Genomic DNA, 18,549 nt, shown 5'->3' on the forward strand with positions numbered 1-18,549 from the left:
TTTCTGCTGCGAGAGAGATTGCAAACAGTGTGGCTGCGCAGACACATCGAGGGATGAGTACAAAGGAATCACTTCTTGCGCTTTAGACAGTTTGTTCAGCTTTGTTTATGCTCATCTGTATAGATGATACAGTGTCTCCTGGAGTAGGCAGACACGTTTTTCCTCAGCCATTCTCGCTCAGCCATCCTCAGGGGGAATGAAAGTGATGGTGAAGCGAAACCATTTTGTTGTTGTTTCATCCATATTCTCTGTGCTCCTTCGCCCTGCCAGCTCTGATATCTCCCTGCTGTCAGCCAACATCCTTCACTGATCACTGGTGCCCTCTGTCAACTATGTGCCTGCGTCTCCATTTGCAGAATTTGCCGCTGTAATGTTTTAATAAATTGATGATGCTCTCACTTATCATGTTTAAAGGGCGAGACTAAAGCTGCATGTTCCAGGCAAATCCTTAGCATCTTTAAAAGCCGATGATCCATGTAGAAGAAATGAAAATGGATCTGCATCGTTTTCTATTGCTCGGTAGGGCTAGTTAGTTATCATGCAGTGAAAGTAAGCTCAGGCTCCTCTGTAGTCTAACACAATGCCTACTGGGACGCTTCCCTTGCTGTACAGAGCATACTACAGCTTAGAATTGTGTTTATTGTCAGTAATTTAACTTTTGATAAATACAAGGTCTTTACATCGAGAACAGCAAGTTGCAAGTCTGGCTCAGACTGCTGGAGTGTTGTACTGAATGCAGTAGAAAACAGAACAAAGTCATTAACATTTACTTAAACGATGATCAGCTCTGAACACAATTCAGTGGCTAGAATCTTAAGTAGTGCACCATTAACTAATGGTGATATGCTGTTTAGCATTGAAAATAACATTATTCTGAAGCAACTATAGAATGTAAACTAGCTGCTGGGCATGCAGTATTTGCAACTCTACTCCTTACAGTTTTGCTCGTCTTTTTCCTCATTTGTATTCTTCAAACACAGCATATGGCTTTTACTACAGCTCCGTGCACACTGTTTCAACATGTGGAGAGTTGCAGTGGTTGACAGACCTGCTGTTTGCAGGTACCATCGCTGCAGCTTTGTTTTTTAGAGAGACCTCTTTCAGCCCCTACACTCAGTCATAGGTTTAATTCCCCAACAACCTGCTGATGTGTATAAAAATGGTCACTTACCACTGTGATAGATACTGTAGAATACCTATAGTGTAATTGCCTCTGTGGAAAACAGTCTGCAGTGTAGGTGTGGGTGGAGTGTGATGTAGGAACAGCTTTGCTACTGCATGGATGCAGGTGAAACAATAGATATTCTCCTGCGAAAAAACCCTTATGTTCTAAAGACATATGTGGCTTTTCAAGCTGTAGTATGTCCATCAGAATTATTAGAAACATGAAAGAGAGCACAGTGTAGTGCTTTTTTATGTTTTATTATAAGCACTATGCAATTGTTGTCTCGTTCTGTATTTATTATTAATCTTGGTGGCCCTGAAGCTACAGAGTAACAGAGTCTTTTCTTTAACTGTTTTCTTTTTTACATTTTTTTTTTTTTTGGTATGCAGTTTAACAAATACAAATTTTTTTAGGTCTAAAATTGTACACTTTATAATCATTTATCATGGCGAGTTTTGCTTGGTCGGCTCTGAGACGTGCTCAGTGCTTTGCAGAGTGTCACACAGACATGACAGTGATTCACCAGTACAGTATGTTAGGCCACATATCACATCAATGAAACAGTAGCAAGACAGATGGCTCGGTGAGATTCACCGCAGGCTTTAATAGGATTTAAAATCACCAAAACCATCACAAACCTGAACAACAAAATGCCCTGTATAATGAACCGAACACTGCAGTGGAATGTGTTGGAGGAAATCAATTACACCTGAGCTGGGCACAAAATAGCACCGAAATGTGTTATGGATGAAACACTCCTTTAAGATGTGTTTAATGGAGGCAACTCCCCCAGCAATGCCTGTGATTTAGTGGACGGCTGCCAGCTCTCATTGGAGTGCAGCCAGGAATCTGTTTTTGGGCCACAATCGGTGTTTTCTCTCCGTCTCTTCTTTTCTTTCTCTGTTGGGTGTTGGAATCACTTTTATGCCCCATATGGGTCAGGATGAAAAATGATGTAGAGAATGACTGCGCTCAAATTTCACCAAAGATGAGTCTGAGCTGTTTCATTGCCCTGTAAGTATCCATCATCTGCGGGGGCTTCCCGCCGCAGGTAACCGTCCACGGCGACACATCTCAGATCTGCACACGAGCACTTCATCCGTTCCCAGGGACAGAAACATATGGTGCAGTATAGAGATGAACTTTTCCTGACATCTTTATACCTCAACCATGGCATCCACCTATTTTTCCATGCCATCTGCTGCACCACTTTAGATGTGCGTGAGGAGAGCCATGACAAGCTATCTGTCTATTTTTGACATTTGGGACTGAGATCTGGAGAGTTTACCTAGGCACTTAACAGCCTCCATAAACCCATACTAACAGATGGCATTCAATATGGACTCTGAGGTCGACTGCTGCGTAATGGATGGACCTGTCTTTGCTAAGAACCCTGATCTGATCAAAGGTTATGGTCACGGCTTAGGTCAGTTTTATCGGTTAACATGCAAGCACAGAAAAACGGTTTTGTTAGAATGGAAGACAACAAATATCATTATTTACTTTTCACAGGCAGCATCCAAACTGAATTATAAATATTTCTTTTGGAAGGTGAGTTCTCTCATCAGAACTGACCCAAATGCTGCTTCTTGCATCATTAAATACTGTTTTCACGGAGATTATGTTCGGCGTATTTGTTAGCTTGTCTGGCTGTTAGTCAGCAGGAAATCTCAAAAACAGATTTCAAGGGAATTTGGTAGGAAATTAGGACATTGGCCAAGAAAAACAAATGAGTAGTTTTTGGTAAAGATCCTTTTTTTTTTTATAAAAAAAAAAATAGCGAGACACAGAAATCCTTTGATAGATCATGTTGTCAGACTGACCGAAAATATGGAAATCTGCAAGGAACCAGTACAGGATGACAGTTTAAGATCATTTTTGTTCTAATCAAATCATGCAAATATATAAAAAAAAAGAGAAACATTTATGAAAAGCAGCAAATAAAGCAGGATCAGCATGTTTTGGACATTTTTGCTTTAAAGAGTGATCAGTTAATTGCAACATTTTTGTTGATTAACCATCTGAAAAGCGACTAATCAATTTGTTCTCTACAGTTTAAAATCAATATGCACTGATCCTGGCTTTAAAAAAAACTTTCAGCTTAATGTTATAGCGTAAAACTGGAAATAAATAGTTGAAATATAACTAGTGTGAAACAGTTTGGTCCTTGGAACTTGTGATTTCTGCAGTTATATCTTCAAAATGTTAAGTTAATTGGGTTCAAAATAGCAACAATCAGTCTTGATTGCTGGTAATGTCCAGCCTCAAGTTAAATGAGTGTTTCAGCTCGTGGGAGATGGAGTCCAGGTGATCTGTTTGACCCAGATGTTCCAGCAGAGCTATCAGGTTAGCAGTATCTGTTGTCATCTGATCAGCTGAGTCTCAGTCCAGCAGACATTATACACCATCCGCGATTTTGCAGCGGCTCAATTTACTTAAGTCACATCTCATTCTGAGTCTGTCAGCAGCTTCCACGCCGACTAACAAACTGCTCTCCCTCTGTTCTTTTACTTTCCCTTTTTTTTTTGCAGCGTTTCACCCTGCTTTTCCGCTCTGACTTTCATTATGTTGGTTTGTTGCCAGTTTTCTGTCTACACTGTGTGTTTATTTATGCGACTGCTGACCTTTCTGTGTGTATATATACTGAACACCTGTCTTTCTCCATGTTTGGTAATGACGTGTTTTGCATAAAAGATTTCAACTCCCGATTTCAAATTTGTGCTGATGGTTAGCCATATGAGCTGCTTCCAGCTGTCAGATGAGTTCTTCTTTGCAGAGCTCCACCTGTCCGGCTCCACGTCTACTCCACACTGTCTTTTCTCGCTTTCTCCTTCAGTGTCTTACCACATTCTGGAGAAGAGACTTAACTTGTCGAGCAGATAATTTATTCCTGTTTATTTCCCAACTCTGCCCTGCACCACGGGGAAATGAGGGATGGAAAGCAGGGAGAAAGAGGAGGACACGGGCTGTTTTCCTTTCATGTAACTACAGAAAACAGAAGCCAGTGGATGACAGCTTCGGCTGGCAGCGCCTCCGCTCACTAAACACATACTCGTGCCCCCAGCAGAGAGTAACAAGTTAATCTTTCCCTCTTTTGAGCCTCTAACAACACAGAGTTTAAATTTCTTCAAACTGATCAACTATTGTGTGTGTGACGATGCACCTACACTCTGAGACAGAAGAACAGTCTGTCTGCGTTTGTAGTGATGGAGAATAATTTCAATGTGCTTAGACTCAAATATTAATAAATTAACATAATATTCTTGGGATCCTGCTCTCCTGAATACTGCTGCACTATTTTTCAGTGGAAAATAATATATTTTCTCTTCCACTGCATTTGTTGACAGTTATACTTGCTTTGCTAATGAAAAATTTGATATCAGAATTATTGGAACATTTTTAAAAGATGATTCATTTATATAAATTCTGCCATCTAACAGTATAACAGTTCCTCGATGTCTTTATAATTTGCCTTCTTTTGCCTCATATAGTGCCACTGTTGCCATTTCTGCCTACATTTCTATGTCTTTCTGTGAGGAGAGATGTATCCTTCCTCTGTTACTCATCCTGAGATTTCTTCCTTTTTTCCCACTGGAGATCTTTTACATGCATCTCCCCAGCAGCTCACCTGGTAGAGTGTGTGCATCATTCATCAAGGCTGAATCCTTACTGCGGTGGTCTGGGTCCAATGAAAACTCTGCGCTACATGTCATTCCTCCTCTCTCCAGCTTTTCTGTTGCTGTATGAGAGAAAAAGGCCCTAAAATAATAAATAAATAAGGATTTTTTCTTCGAGGGTCCGAGGTTGGAGGATGTTATATATTGCTGAAATTGCTTAATGAGATTTGAGGCTATATATATGTGTATGTATAGACACATAACTATATGAACTAATTATAAGGTCAGTTTAATTACAGTAAAAAAAAAAAAAAAAAAGGTTTTTGATGAATATAGATGAAACAGCCCTTTAAATCTGTACACAGAACTTGTATTGAGTATTTTCATATTATGGCATTGCTGCTTTTGCTTATGAATCTGAACATTTCTTCTGCATATGTGAAAAATCTGTGTACGAGCCCAGCATACTATATCTTGTTCCTCCATATATCTCTCTACATCACGTACAAGCTAGATGCCTTTTATCAGCCTCACAGAAGATCTGATATAAAACACAGTGCTTTGTCTGAGACTTGAACTTGCTTTGTGTGTGTGTGTGTGTATGTATGTGCGCGCACACGCCTGTTTATCAACACACTCTTGTCACTCCCTTAAAAGTGTGTGTGTCGCGTGCTTCTTTTTTTCCACCCTGTGCAATGCAGCAGAGGGTACTGCATGGTATTGTGCTTCCTCCTCAGGCTTCATGTCAAAGTCAGTTTCAGATGAGAAGAATGTGACAGAGCAGACTGAAAGAGCAAAAAAAAGGAAAAAAAAACATCTCTGCTGGTAATTCAAAGGGCCGTTAGCAAAAAACATAGCTGTAAGAATAGCACCCCGTGAAACAAAGAACACCTGACGAGTGTTGTGTGTAATTATAGTACGTTTAGGGAGACACTGTTTATCACGGCGGGAGCAGGGTAGGAGGATAAAAATTGAGGAAGTAAAAGAGCTAAAGAGCATCACTGGGTCGGTGCCGGAGGGTAAAGCTGTGTAGCTGCTGCCAGTTAACTGCCAAGATAGAAACAGGCTTTCTTCATGGCAGAAGTATGCCGGCTGCAGGAGAGGAATCACTATCTGCTACAGATGTATACAACTAAAGGCCCTTTAAGTGTCAGCTAAGTTTATAAAAAGTCATTTTGAGACTTGTTTTTGCCTTCCAAACTTTTTTGTAAGGAATATCTGAATTTCAAATATGCTGCTGTTTCTTTTCACATTTTACAAGAAATGGCTGGAGAAAAAAAAAACTCTTTCTGGGAAAAATACGACTTATTGTAAACGAGAGTGGGGCCCATTGGATGTTAAAGCAATAGACGAGGACGAGTCAAACTATTAGAGAAGCAGAACAACAGATGGATATCTCAGGATGAAAGGGACAAGATGTAAAGGAAGGTGTACAGCAGCAGACACATTTTTTCAACCAAACACCTTTCTCTTTTTTGTCTTGCAGGAGCGTTACAGATCGAGAACAGCGAGGAAACAGACCAAGGGAAGTACGAGTGTGTGGCCACCAACTCACAAGGCGTGCGCTACTCCTCTCCCGCAAACCTATACGTGCGAGGTAGGACCTGAACGCACAACACACGTGCATATGCGCACACATGCACAGGAAAACAGACACACAGAAATCACTACTATAAAGGTGCTGTTGGTATTATTAATAAAGCTACCTCTTTTCCATTACTGTGCTCTTATACAAGTATTACTAACCCATCCATTGTCTACAATATATGTTGACCCTGTTGTTTGGTATTTCTCACAACCACCTTTAACAAGTCCACCTTAAACCGTGGTGTGAGCTCCTGCAGTAGAATCAAAAAAAAAAGTGAGCACAAAGTTGGGAGCACACCTCGGTTTAACTGCATGGAAACATCACTGATCTGTCTACTAAAGTGGTTTCTGTACTAGAGGCAGATTGAAAAAGACAATGTTTTGATCTGATTGAAGATTTGAATGAAATTGGATGCATTAATCAAGGAAATAATTTTGGCTTTAGTACAATTTTTACATGAATGGCATCATCCTGCACCCACATGATCCGATTTTAATTGAATCTTTATCTGTGGGTGCCGGTGAATCTCTGGCTTATGGCTGAAAGACCACAACCAATGTTCATATTTACAAGTTCTAGTTTCTATGTTACGTGGGATATCAGAGAAGTGTGTGTGTGTGTGAGGTGTGTGTTTGTGTGGGTGTGTGCGGGCAAGGTGTGTGTGTGTGTGTGTGTGTGTGTGGTGCGGTGAAGCGAGTGGCTTTGCGCTGGCCGTTTTTATTCTCTCTGTGTTTCCCCGTTCTCTCTCTCCCCCCTCACGTCATTGTGTTCTGCATCAACCCCCTTCCATCCCTCAGAGCTTCGAGAAGGTTGGTGCGCTCTTTCTTTTCTTTTGTTACTCCTTTGTTTCAGAAAGATTCACTGAATTTTGAAACAGAGGGAAACAAAACAGAAAAAAAAAAACATTCTAAAGGACACCGCAGTAGATTTGAAGTGAAATGATTAAAATCTGTATCCAAAATGAAGGAAGTAAAGCTGCTACGATGATGAAGTGGTCTGCCTACGCAGCAGAGTGCATTGACTGCATTGTGAGGCCTTGTGTGCAGAACCCTTGGTATTGCCTTCACTCCCCGATCAATGTTTTCTGCATGGTATGATGTTGTTGTCATGGAGACCCAAGAATTGGAAGATTAAAAAGAGGCAATGTTTGCATGGAAGGAGTGAGAGAGAAAGAGAAAGGAGCACCGCTTGCATGTGTGTTGACTGACGGACTGACACGAGAGCATGGCACAGTGTGTGTTCACGCCTATTGATATGCTGGGATTGTGATATTATTGAACTTGCTGTCTTGTCGTGTCATGCTGCTGCTTCTTTTTTTGCCCGTTCTGAATCATCATGTGCATCACTGTGTCCCTGCTCCCATGTCATCACATCTGCTCCAATTCTGCACTTGTTGCACTGAGTGGAAACCTTGCACTCACAGTCATGCTTGTACATGCCCCCTTTGTTCTGAACTTGTATGCTTGGATTGTGGGAGAAGCATCGCTTACTGGACGAAATTCATGACATAAACTCAAGATGGGAAGGGAATAATCACCTCACCAGTGATGGATATTTGCTCAAGTATTGTACTTGTGTAAAATATGTGACCAGGTTGTAATAGTACTATACCACTACTGTTTAGAGGGCAACATAATACTAGCACATGCATGATTTTAAATACAAGCTACAGGATACAATAGATGATCTTATATGATTCAACCACACAGCATTAGGAACTTAAAACTAGCTCCACCTAAAGCAGCTACTAATCCTACCCACACATGAATGTATCTGCAATAAGTACCCAATAATATACTCTGCATTTACAATTTAGATTCACAGTTTCACACTTTAAAAACAAGACTATTAGCTACTCCTGTTCCATCCTCTTACAAAGTTTTGTTTAAAAGCAGAAAATTCACAAGAACTTCTTTCCACTACACTCATGGCGAATTCATCAAAAGTCACCAATTCACTTTATTGTTTATTAATATAACTGCACAGTTTTGCTTATAACAATGCAAACTTGAACTTGTGATGGTATATTTTTAGACTTTAACCTAACCCTCTGAATGCCAGGTCTTAAAAGCATGTTATCTTTTTTTTAAAAAAGTCACCATTTATCAGTCAGAAAGTGTAAAAACACAAAGAATCTTCTGTCATCTGTGATGTGTGTCAAGAAATTTAACCACATCAAAGCTTAAGATATTGATATTTTATGTGTTATTTAGGAATTCACCATGAATAAACCGTTTGCACCAGATTCTTTAAATGGCAAAAAAAACAACCGAGAAGCCATAAGTGACTAGGAGTCTCGTAATAAAAATTTTGAGACTTTTCGCTTGAACTGCAGGCAGTGCTTACGCAAAGCAGAGAGGAGACAGGTATAATTAGAGAGACTGAGAGGAAAATAAAGAATACTTGATCAATGAACTGAATGCAGCATGGCTCAAGAACAGTACAAAATGAAGCAACAGGAAGACGCATACAATTTGGTGAAATGTGTAATGATTGTAGCAGTAGTAAAAGATTAATAAAGTGTAGAATCACCATTTTCCGACAGTATTAGTAACACCTGTGGGCACATGTAAAATTGTACATGTTGATTCTATTGTAATGCAAAATTAATAATGAACAAAATTCAACTTTGCACCGATTAATGCCATTATAACCTTGTTAGACAGCACCAAAGACATTTCTGAGTGCTCTGTACTTCTAGTCATAGTTGTGCTGTTTCCCTACAGGTGCATGGCTTTATACTGCAGTAAAAAAAAAATAAAAAATTAACCCAGAGTGGTTAAAAATATGACAGGGGAAATAAACAGCCAAGACCTGCTTGGGCTTCAGAGGGTTAAGTAAAGGATCTGCATACTTTTTCCATCGCAGCACATCATCAAGATTCATCCCAATCCTCCGCCGTCAGTATATTGCCTGGTGTAATACGCCAACTTTGGTGTAATACAGTCTGTGGTGTGTCATATTTTACTCTACTGTTGCTATCTCTGCCAAACACTCTGACACGCCTCTGTTGACTGACATTTGAAATTAATCATATCTCATTTTTAGATATTGAGGGGATATTAATGATTGCCGCTTACTGCAGTGGCTAATGAAAGCCGTGTCCTTGAGACAGACAAGGATGGTGCTAAGTAAATGTCAGCTGTATAGCAGCGCTGAGATACAGCCATAATCCTTAAGGCTGTGCCAAGGTCTCCCCAGCCTGTAGCCTCCAGACTCCCTGCAGAGGACAGGACTAATGATAGCTCCACTTATAAAGATTGAAGCTCCCGGCTCTTGCAAACTGTATAGAAAATGGAAGGGAATCATTCGGCCCGGCTCGATTAACTTTAAGCTAGAGGCTCTGTGAGCATGCGAAGGATTATCCCTTGTTATGAGCTCGCTTTATTTTAAAGTGCTCACCTATGTCTCTGCGGCGGATTCTTCAGTCATTCGTCTCTGATACTTTTACCGCTGAATTCAGATTACTCAACAGTCATCTTGAGTCTTCACCTCCATCCTGTTGTTGCTCATGTTACCAAATTAATCCACATGCTTAATTAACTGTCCTTTCTCTTTTTTTTTTTTGCTTTGTTGATAGGTAAATAACTGCTTCAATGATATTTTTGTCATGCTGCATTGCACCTGCTTTGTCTGTCCTATGCATGGAGCTGTCATGGATGCAGTCTCTCTGTCTTTCTGTCTGTCTGTCTGTCTGTCTCCAGCATGCTCGGATGAGGAGATGCCTGCCTAATCATGTCTGTTTTCTAACAGATCTACCTGTTTTTGTCTCTTTGTCTCTTTCTTGTCTTCAACTTCTGTATCCAATTCTGGGTTGTTTTTTTTAATTATGATTATTTTGTTTTGTTTTTTATTTCCCACAAGTATTCCAAATGCTTTGAACTTTTATCTGTTATTCATGCAATGACAGTGACGTCACGGCAACTATTTCTTCCTTTTGATTTGTTGAAGTCATGCTAAAATGTTAACTTCTATCCAACTGTGATTCTCTGAGTAGGGGGATGTGGCCCGCGAAGATTCCAAGTAATGATGTTACTCATTAAGGAGTGGAGGTTATGCAGCAAATTGAACAATATTTATGTATTCTTTTTATTTGATTTAATTTTACATTTCCTTTCATGATATGTTTGATTTTATATATATTAGATTTTTTACTGGGTTTGCAAGCCATCCCAAAAACACTTGGACTTTCCATGTTTTGCTGCTGTAGGATATCACAGTAACTTTATTTTTATTCTTTTATTTTGTAGCCTTTTTTAAATTTTCTGTTTTTAGAGCATTTGTTGTTTAATACAGTTTTTCTTACACATTCCTAGAGTTGAGTTTAGCTGAGTTTTTCGACAATGTTTCTGCTCTTTGTCTGCCTTCCCTTTCATTCTCTCCTTTCATCCGGAGATGTTTGTCCGTCACTCTCTCTGTTTCCTGTGTTGTGACCCTCGGGTATCCTCTTCTTCTCTGTGCCTTCAACATCCGATCTCTACTAGTCCTTTTTTTTCTTCTTTTCTTACTTTTGAAGCACCTACTTTCTGAATGGGCCTGACTCTGGTATATAGCCGTGTTTTTAAATAGATCCATGTGTTTTCTTCTTCCTCGCTCCTCTTTTCTTCCCCCTTTTCCCTCCTTCCCCGCGAAACCCTCTTCTAATCCTCTCTTTATCTCCACTCCCCCTGTCTTTTCCCCTCCTTTCCCTTCCCCTTTTTCTCTTCTTCTTCTGCATTCTGTCTGCACCCTGATGTGTAGGAGCGACAGACACATGTACATAAGTTTATTAACTTATAAACATGCACATACTACCTCACATATCTCTCTTTTTGCTCGCACTCGTTCTTTCCCGTTCTGCCTCTTTCATGCTGTCTTGGTGTTCTTTACTTACTGTGTCCAATGATCACTCTGTAATTGCCACAACACCTTTTTAGAACCCTTGATCCACTCCTGTCCACATTTCCAATTCATTTGACTACACACTGTATCAGTTATGAATCCTATGTATTGTACAGTATCTTGTTGTACAATGTGGCTGTCCTTTGCTACATTGCCTTTCATTGTCTGGAAGAGAAGCAGAGCTGCCTCACTCTCTCTCTCTTTCTTTCTGTCTCTCTTCCTGTCTCTCTCTGATTCTTCTTCTATGCCTCTACCTGTCTCTCCGGTGTCTCGCTTCTCTCTGTCTCCCTCTAAGTCTTCAGTTCTTCGTTCTCTTCTTTGTGTTTCTCCACCATTTTTATCCCTCTTGAGTCGCCCAGGCATGCAAGTGACCTATGAGTTCAGTCTCTCGATGCATCTCTCAATAATAAGTAGTCAAACAAGCTCTGACAGATGCAGTATTGGATATAACTTGCCACTTTGCTTGTTCTTCTCATGGGGACACAAATAGCAGGCAGGGCCTATTGATCGGCCCCCATGATGCATACACTCTCTCTAAAAAAAGAGCGCATCAACTGCACAAGCACCTCAAGGCACAGGAATCTCAATGAAGTAAAGTTTCGCTCTGAAGTTTCTGGTAAAGTTTAACATTCTTAGTCACAGTCATTAGATGGTAACATAATAACAGCACAGCCTATTTTTCTGTTTAAATTGATAACCAATCAGTTTTTTAAAAAAAGTGTTTTTAAACAAGAGAAACTGACTATAGGTGTCATGTCCTGGCTGAAGTGTTACTCAAGAGTTTGTCACTATATTATTTTGAGTAGGCAGCTCACTCTGAATGGTTGAGCTCAACACAAGATTTGTGTCTTTCTGTTGGAATCATCAGTACCATAAAGTAATTGGGACTAAACTTGAAATATCCCTTTGTAATTTTCTGTAAAAACCCTGAAGTTCATTCTCCCCCTTCCTGTTACCTCTCCTCTCTTTCTCTTTTTCTTCCTTTTTATCTTTCTCGCTTTCTCTCTCTAAACCTCGACCTTGCTCTCTGCCTCGTTCTTTCTCTCTCATTCTCTCCCCCCTCACTTCCCTCCCCTCTCCTCCTCCTCCTCCTACTTTCTCTCCACCTTTTTCTTCTCCTCGCTCCCTTTCCCCACTTTTCTCTTCCCCCTTCCTCACCCCCTGTAAACCCCACATCCTCCCCCCTCCTTTCTACCCCCGGCTCTCCTCCTTTCCCAGTGCGCCGTGTGCCCCCTCGTTTCTCCATCCTCCCTTCCAACCACGAGATCATGCCGGGAGGGAGCGTCAACATCACCTGCGTGGCCGTGGGTTCGCCCATGCCTTACGTCAAGTGGATGCTCGGCAACGAGGACCTGACCCCTGAGGATGACATGCCGATTGGACGGAATGTGCTCGAGCTAAATGGTGTCCGGGAGTCTGCAAACTACACCTGCGTGGCCATGAGTAGCCTGGGCATCATCGAGGCCACCGCTCAGGTGTTAGTCAAGAGTAAGAGCCTCAGACATCTTTATGATTATTATCATGGTTTTTCATTTTAGCCTCTCGGAGAAGGTGTAAAAGTGCCACTGTATGGAAAGACACACAAGGCTTTCTCTGGTTTTTCAAGTACGTGTACACTTTGAATTTCCAGGATGGTAATTTTGTACATTTGATTTCACTCAAGCAAATTTTCTTTGTTTCTTCCCACATATTAAGTATGATTAAGGCAACTGTCTTCACTGTCACTTTATCACTGATGCATAACAGCCACCTAATATAGCATATTACTTATTGTAAGGAAAACGTCCGCCAAATTAATGTGATGTAATTCAAACAGTGTATAAACCAATTAGTAAATAAATAGTTTTGAATTAAACGTTGTCATTGCGCACAGCAAGTAGCAGTAAATCAAAATGCAGTTTAGCCAGATGGTGCAAACAGTAGTGAAAGTGCATTTAGATTTACATGGGGATAAACAAATGTACAATAATCCAACGGTATAGTGATTAGGAAGAGATTTAACTGTAATATGTCATAAACAAACAAAGCAATATCCAAAATGGAAAGTAGAAAAAAATGCAACATGATATGTCACAGGAATTATGGAACGGACAGAAAATAAAATATTACATAGTAAATAATGTACATCTATCTGTCTTCCGCCTGTCTGACCATCAGCTTTACCAAAGCCTCCTGGCACACCCATCGTCACGGAGACCACAGCAACCAGTGTGACCATCACCTGGGATTCTGGCAACCCCGACCCTGTCTCCTACTACATCATCCAGTACCGAGCCAAAGGGCCGGACAGCAAGTACGAGACAGTGGACAGCATCACCACCACCCGCTACAGCATCGGTGGGCTGTACCCCAACACCGAGTATGAAATCAGAGTGTCGGCCTTCAACAGCATCGGCCAGGGGCCCCCGTCGACTCGTGTGGAGGCTCGCACAGGAGAGCAAGCCCCCGCCAGCCCTCCACGAAACGTCCAGGCTCACATCATCTCTGAGAACACTGTGATGGTCCGCTGGGAGGAACCAGAGGAGCCCAATGGACAGGTGGGATCAGGATTGAAACAACAATTTCTGATGTGTTGTCAGCAGAAGAAAACATTTTCAATTTCTTTATCTGTTTGTACCCTTCTCCTGCTGTCTCACGGAAAATTGTTCTAAATAGTGTGGCAAATGCCTGCAACAAAGCCACAAATACCTAACAGGAAAGCTCTTCTGCTGTGTATATAAAGCAAACTTGTTAAATAAAGCAGAGTTTATTCAGTGTGACAGCTACATCCAGAGTTCCAGAGTCCCAGTAGCCAAAACTAGCAGACAAAAACTCTTTCATATCCTCTGCCTTCGCTCAAGTTAAGTCTGCGAGGAAACAGGTTACAGTCATTCATTCTTCATTGCTGATTTTTTTTTCGCTTCTCTATTTATATAATGTTCATTGTGGCACTGTGTTGTAAAGGTAATATAGGAAGATTTACTATGACTATGAAGCAACAGCATTTCAAAATTGCAGAGCATTTGAGGTTAAAACGATAAAGACTTAATGAAATTTACCATTGGGAGCTTTCTTCCAGAGTGTGGGTTCATGTCGTTTGCAGGGATTGTGTCTTGCCAGAGATTTCTGTCTTGTAACTCCCTCGCTGCTTTCCCGACTCTCTAAAGAAGGAAAGGGTAACTGGACTGTCCGCTCTAAGTTGAGAGCACTCCCTCTTGAGGCCTACTTTCTTTTTTCAAACCTACCTAACTGCACTGTAGGTTCATAAAAGTACAAGGGTGAATTGAGTACATATGGGGATTATAGATATTAAAGAGTAATAACAAGAGAAGTGGGAGCGCAACGGGGAGGTAAAGGCAATGGCATGGCAGAAGGATTACACAGAACTCCAACATACCCTTAAGCGAAACCCCATCGGGAGAGGTGTGGTGATTACATCTTAAATGCTGCAATCTGGCGACATCCGCAGCTTGTACTCAAACTGATTTAGTCAACTTTAAAGTGAGGTTTGTTTATCAGGGTCAGACGAATAACATCACATGACAAGCGACCTCTAACAAACATTAAACCAACAAATCTACCGGACCATCTGGACTGAAGTAAAATAATAATTCATAGTTGATGACCTTGGCTGTCGTAAACTCTCATTGTGTTGAAAGATGGTATTATGGATTATTGTTATGGGTGCGGGACAGTGGGATTAGGTGCATGACCACATAATGCAGCCCAGTCCCTGGTGACCTTAAAATCCAGTCTCAATCCAGAAAAGTCAAATGTATTTCCTAGCAAGTGGCCTTCCTCTCACTCTTTCCATCTTTGTAGGTGAAAGGCTATCGGGTGTACTACACCATGGACCCGTCCCGGCCTATGAATGAGTGGCAGATCCATAATGTCCAGGACAGCGTCATCACCACCATCCAGAACCTCATCACCTCAGAGACCTACACCATCCAGGTCCTCGCCTTCACCTCTGTAGGGGATGGACCCTTCTCAGACCCAGTCCACGTTAAAGTCATTCGTGGAGGTGGGTTGTGTGTGCATACATAAACATAATCACTGGTAGATGTTTGTGCAGGAGAGTAATTTCACCCTGCATGCTAGTGCATAGATAACAGCTAACTAGGCATCTTCTTTTATTCATGTGCTGGTGAGTAATGCTTGTTTTTCTGATGCACATGTGCAGCAGAGCACAAATGAGTGATTATTTGTGTTTGTGCATGTATACAGACTGCTCACTGGCTTCGTCAAGTGGCTTATGCAAAGTTTGAGTAAGCTTGACCTGTCAGAAATTATGACTTCTTCAAAATGAATAAATTCTACCAGCTGGGACAGGACTGTGGAGATTTGCGAAAAGGAAACAGGGATTAGCAGCCAAAAATGTCCCTCGTACCTTGCCGTTGATCGTGTCACCGTGACAGCTGCTGCCAAGCTGCTAGTTTTATATGATGGGAGGTACAAAGAGATGACAACTGAAAATCTGTGATGGTATTACTGGTTTAAATTTTCTCTGCAGCTTGAGCTACAGCTACTGCCATTAGTCTCTAAAAAAACATTTTCCAGCACATAGAGGAAGGAGAATATGTATAAAAATACAAGCTATTACAAGGGGTTTGGGGATTTATGGGTCAGTAGGTGTCTGCAATGAGAGTTTGCTAGAATAAGACAATAAAAAGTCATTCTGACTGCAAAGCGCCTAATGAGAAATCTTTCTCTAAAATTAAACATTTCTGGCTTAATCTATTTTAAAAAAAAATGTTATCCACACTATGTAGTTGCCATTTTATCAGATTTGATTGAGTGTGGCATTTCTTTGGCAACATTAATCCCTTTCTTCTGTTGTGTATTTAATGATAATTTACCCAATTTATGTAGCACTTAGTATACAAAGTAAAAAGAAATGATGCATTTAAAAGCCTTTCTGTAGACCAATATTATAATATTCAAAGTTTGTCATGTTGTATATTCATGTAAAATCTCATTTATAGCCCAAGCTTTTGTGGAAAGCAAGTTTTCAGAACCTTGAGTGAGACACAAACAGATAGAAGGTAGAGTGGTGACTGACTGTGTTTTGTCCGGTTTCCTTCAGTCCCAGGCCAACCTGGCAAGTTTAAAGTCGGCAGAGTGACAGACACCAGCATTGAACTGACCTGGGAACCCGCTTACACCAAGGAGAAAATTGTCAACTATGAGCTGCTCTACAAGCCTGTCAAGTTTGGTAGTTTGGTAAGACCTCTAGCACTCTTTTCTTATATAAATCTGTCTGGTGAGTGGATTTCTTAACAAGACAGAGGTATAAGAGGGGAGAGATAAAAGAAGAAGTTGAAAAGATTAACCCTAGCGTCCAGTTCTGGTGGTGACAGTCTCATCTCCCTCTCTCTCTCTCTCCAACTCGTCTTTAATGTGTCCTCTCTTTTTTTGGATTCCTCTCATCCTCCCTCTTGTCACCTCACCTCTCTGTCCTTCAATCCTCTCTGTTCTTGTCTCTCGCAGGAGAAGCTGACCTTCGGGCCGAGGAATTCGTACATTGTGGAGGGCCTGAAAGCGAACACTGAGTACTCCTTCTCCCTGGCCGCCATCTCAAACAAAGGCATCGGAGCTTTCACTAATGAGCTGGTGCAAAGGACGTCGCAAGCCAGTAGGTCTCAGTTCAGTTGGGTTCACGTACTGTACCTGCACACACACATGTGCAGACGCCACAGATTTTAATAGGATATTTCACTGTTGTGCTGAAAATGTCATGCAAATATTTTAACCTTACACACACACACACACACACACACACACACACGGCTCGTAGCAGTACATTGTCCACAGCTCCTGACCTGGTAAAAGCTGGGAACCATCCCTCCGTGTGTCTCGTTTATCAACCCATCTGTCCAACCCCCCCTCCCATCCATCCATCTACATTTGACTGTGCCTTTCTTCCCCCGCTCAGCCTCTCTCTTTCTTGCACAGCCAAAACATCATGACAGATGGAGATGGAGCACCGATTAATGTTTCACTCTTCCTTTTCTTCACCGTCCTTTCACTTTTCCCACTCTATCAGTGTCTAATGTCTTTGAAAGGGTGAAACTGTCTGCCACTTATTGGCTAGCAGCCAGTGGTGAGGAGCATTAGAGGATGGTGGTTTTCCTGCTCTGTTGACAGGTAAGTGCTGGCCAGTCTGTTTTTTGTTTTTTTTTTTTATCCATGCTGAACTTGGATTCTTTCCCTTGCCTCCTTTTCTCTCTTTTTTTCTCTGCACAATCATTGATAGCCGATAAGAGCCAAATAAGTTCCACTATTTTGCTCTGGCATATCAAGTCATTTCATATCTGCTCCCTAGAAGAAAAAAAAAGTGATAACAGAGAAAATGATACAAGGAAAAGAATTAATAAAGTAGTTGTGGTCGTGAAAAAGTCCTGCAGCTCGTGGTGCGGTGATTTTCTGGTAAGTTTTTGTCAAGTATTTACAATCACTCAGCGGAGTAGAACTGAGTTAAAAATTTGCTAAGTGCTTTAAGTCTGGTGTCCTTTCAGTCTTTACCTCCAAAAAGAAAGAGGGACAAAGGTGGTACACTGGAGGAGTGGGGCATTCAGGAAGGGGAAGGTGCTAGATAAGCAGACTATTTCATGCAGCAGAATTCATTTCCCAGGGAGGTTATGTGCGCTTTGTTATCGCCAAGCTTTGGTGCACATCTAGATTGTCCCCCGAGGCCAACAGAACACTGGCTGTACGGCTGAGTGGATGGATACTTGAACCTGTCAGCTATGACTATTACACTCCCACACATACACACATGCTATACACTGCCGAATTCAAACACAAGCCCAGACGGCTCGGCCATACCGGCCTTTGTGTGTGTGCGTTACTTAGATGATAGGGTGAGTGATATCTGTGCTGGTGACGCTGTGTGTCTTTTTCTATATTCACGTTTGTCACAGTAAATTTTACAACTGATTTAATGCATGTCTGCTATTCATCATTCTAGGCCAACTTTCAATATCCGTTGGAGTGCCTTTCATTCCCGAGATCCCTGTTTTTGTTTTTCTGTTTTTTTCTACCTGCTCCCTCAATCCTTTCAGCACTATGTGAGATCTGTTATATTTTGTTTTATCTTCCTGCTGTGAAGCCCAAGACCTTGCCCTAGTCAGTAGTGGAAAGTCTCACAGCACTCTATTATCCCATGGTCTCAAGGATTATGCCACGAGGCCTGGTGTTGTGAAATGTATATATTTGTCTGTGCTCCTGTGCGGTGAGCTGCGCATCCCTGCTTTACAAAGAAACACGGACTCTATCTGTATTTCATTCATAAATCTGGATTCTTTTATGCCACCAGC

General features: G+C 41.3%; 1 protein-coding gene across 13 annotated transcripts in view; it reads left to right on the forward strand.

Moving 5' to 3' along the window:
* Positions 1-18,549, forward strand: part of LOC111571008 (receptor-type tyrosine-protein phosphatase S-like) — a 68,914-nt gene that overhangs the window by 30,102 nt on the left and 20,263 nt on the right. For 8 of the 13 annotated variants that reach the window (XM_055014170.1, XM_055014171.1, XM_055014169.1 and 5 more), the window contains exons 6-13: positions 6,269-6,379; positions 7,168-7,179; positions 11,111-11,125; positions 12,470-12,739; positions 13,409-13,788; positions 15,053-15,254; positions 16,317-16,453; positions 16,721-16,865. In XM_055014170.1, coding sequence (XP_054870145.1) covers positions 6,269-6,379; positions 7,168-7,179; positions 11,111-11,125; positions 12,470-12,739; positions 13,409-13,788; positions 15,053-15,254; positions 16,317-16,453; positions 16,721-16,865 — 1,272 coding nt within the window. The remainder of the gene's footprint in view (positions 1-6,268; positions 6,380-7,167; positions 7,180-11,110; positions 11,126-12,469; positions 12,740-13,408; positions 13,789-15,052; positions 15,255-16,316; positions 16,454-16,720; positions 16,866-18,549) is intronic. The other 5 variants (XM_055014176.1, XM_055014175.1, XM_055014173.1 and 2 more) reach the window with 1 other exon arrangement.

Source organism: Amphiprion ocellaris, chromosome 10, assembly GCF_022539595.1.
Source record: "Amphiprion ocellaris isolate individual 3 ecotype Okinawa chromosome 10, ASM2253959v1, whole genome shotgun sequence".
Classification (NCBI taxonomy): domain Eukaryota; kingdom Metazoa; phylum Chordata; class Actinopteri; family Pomacentridae; genus Amphiprion; species Amphiprion ocellaris.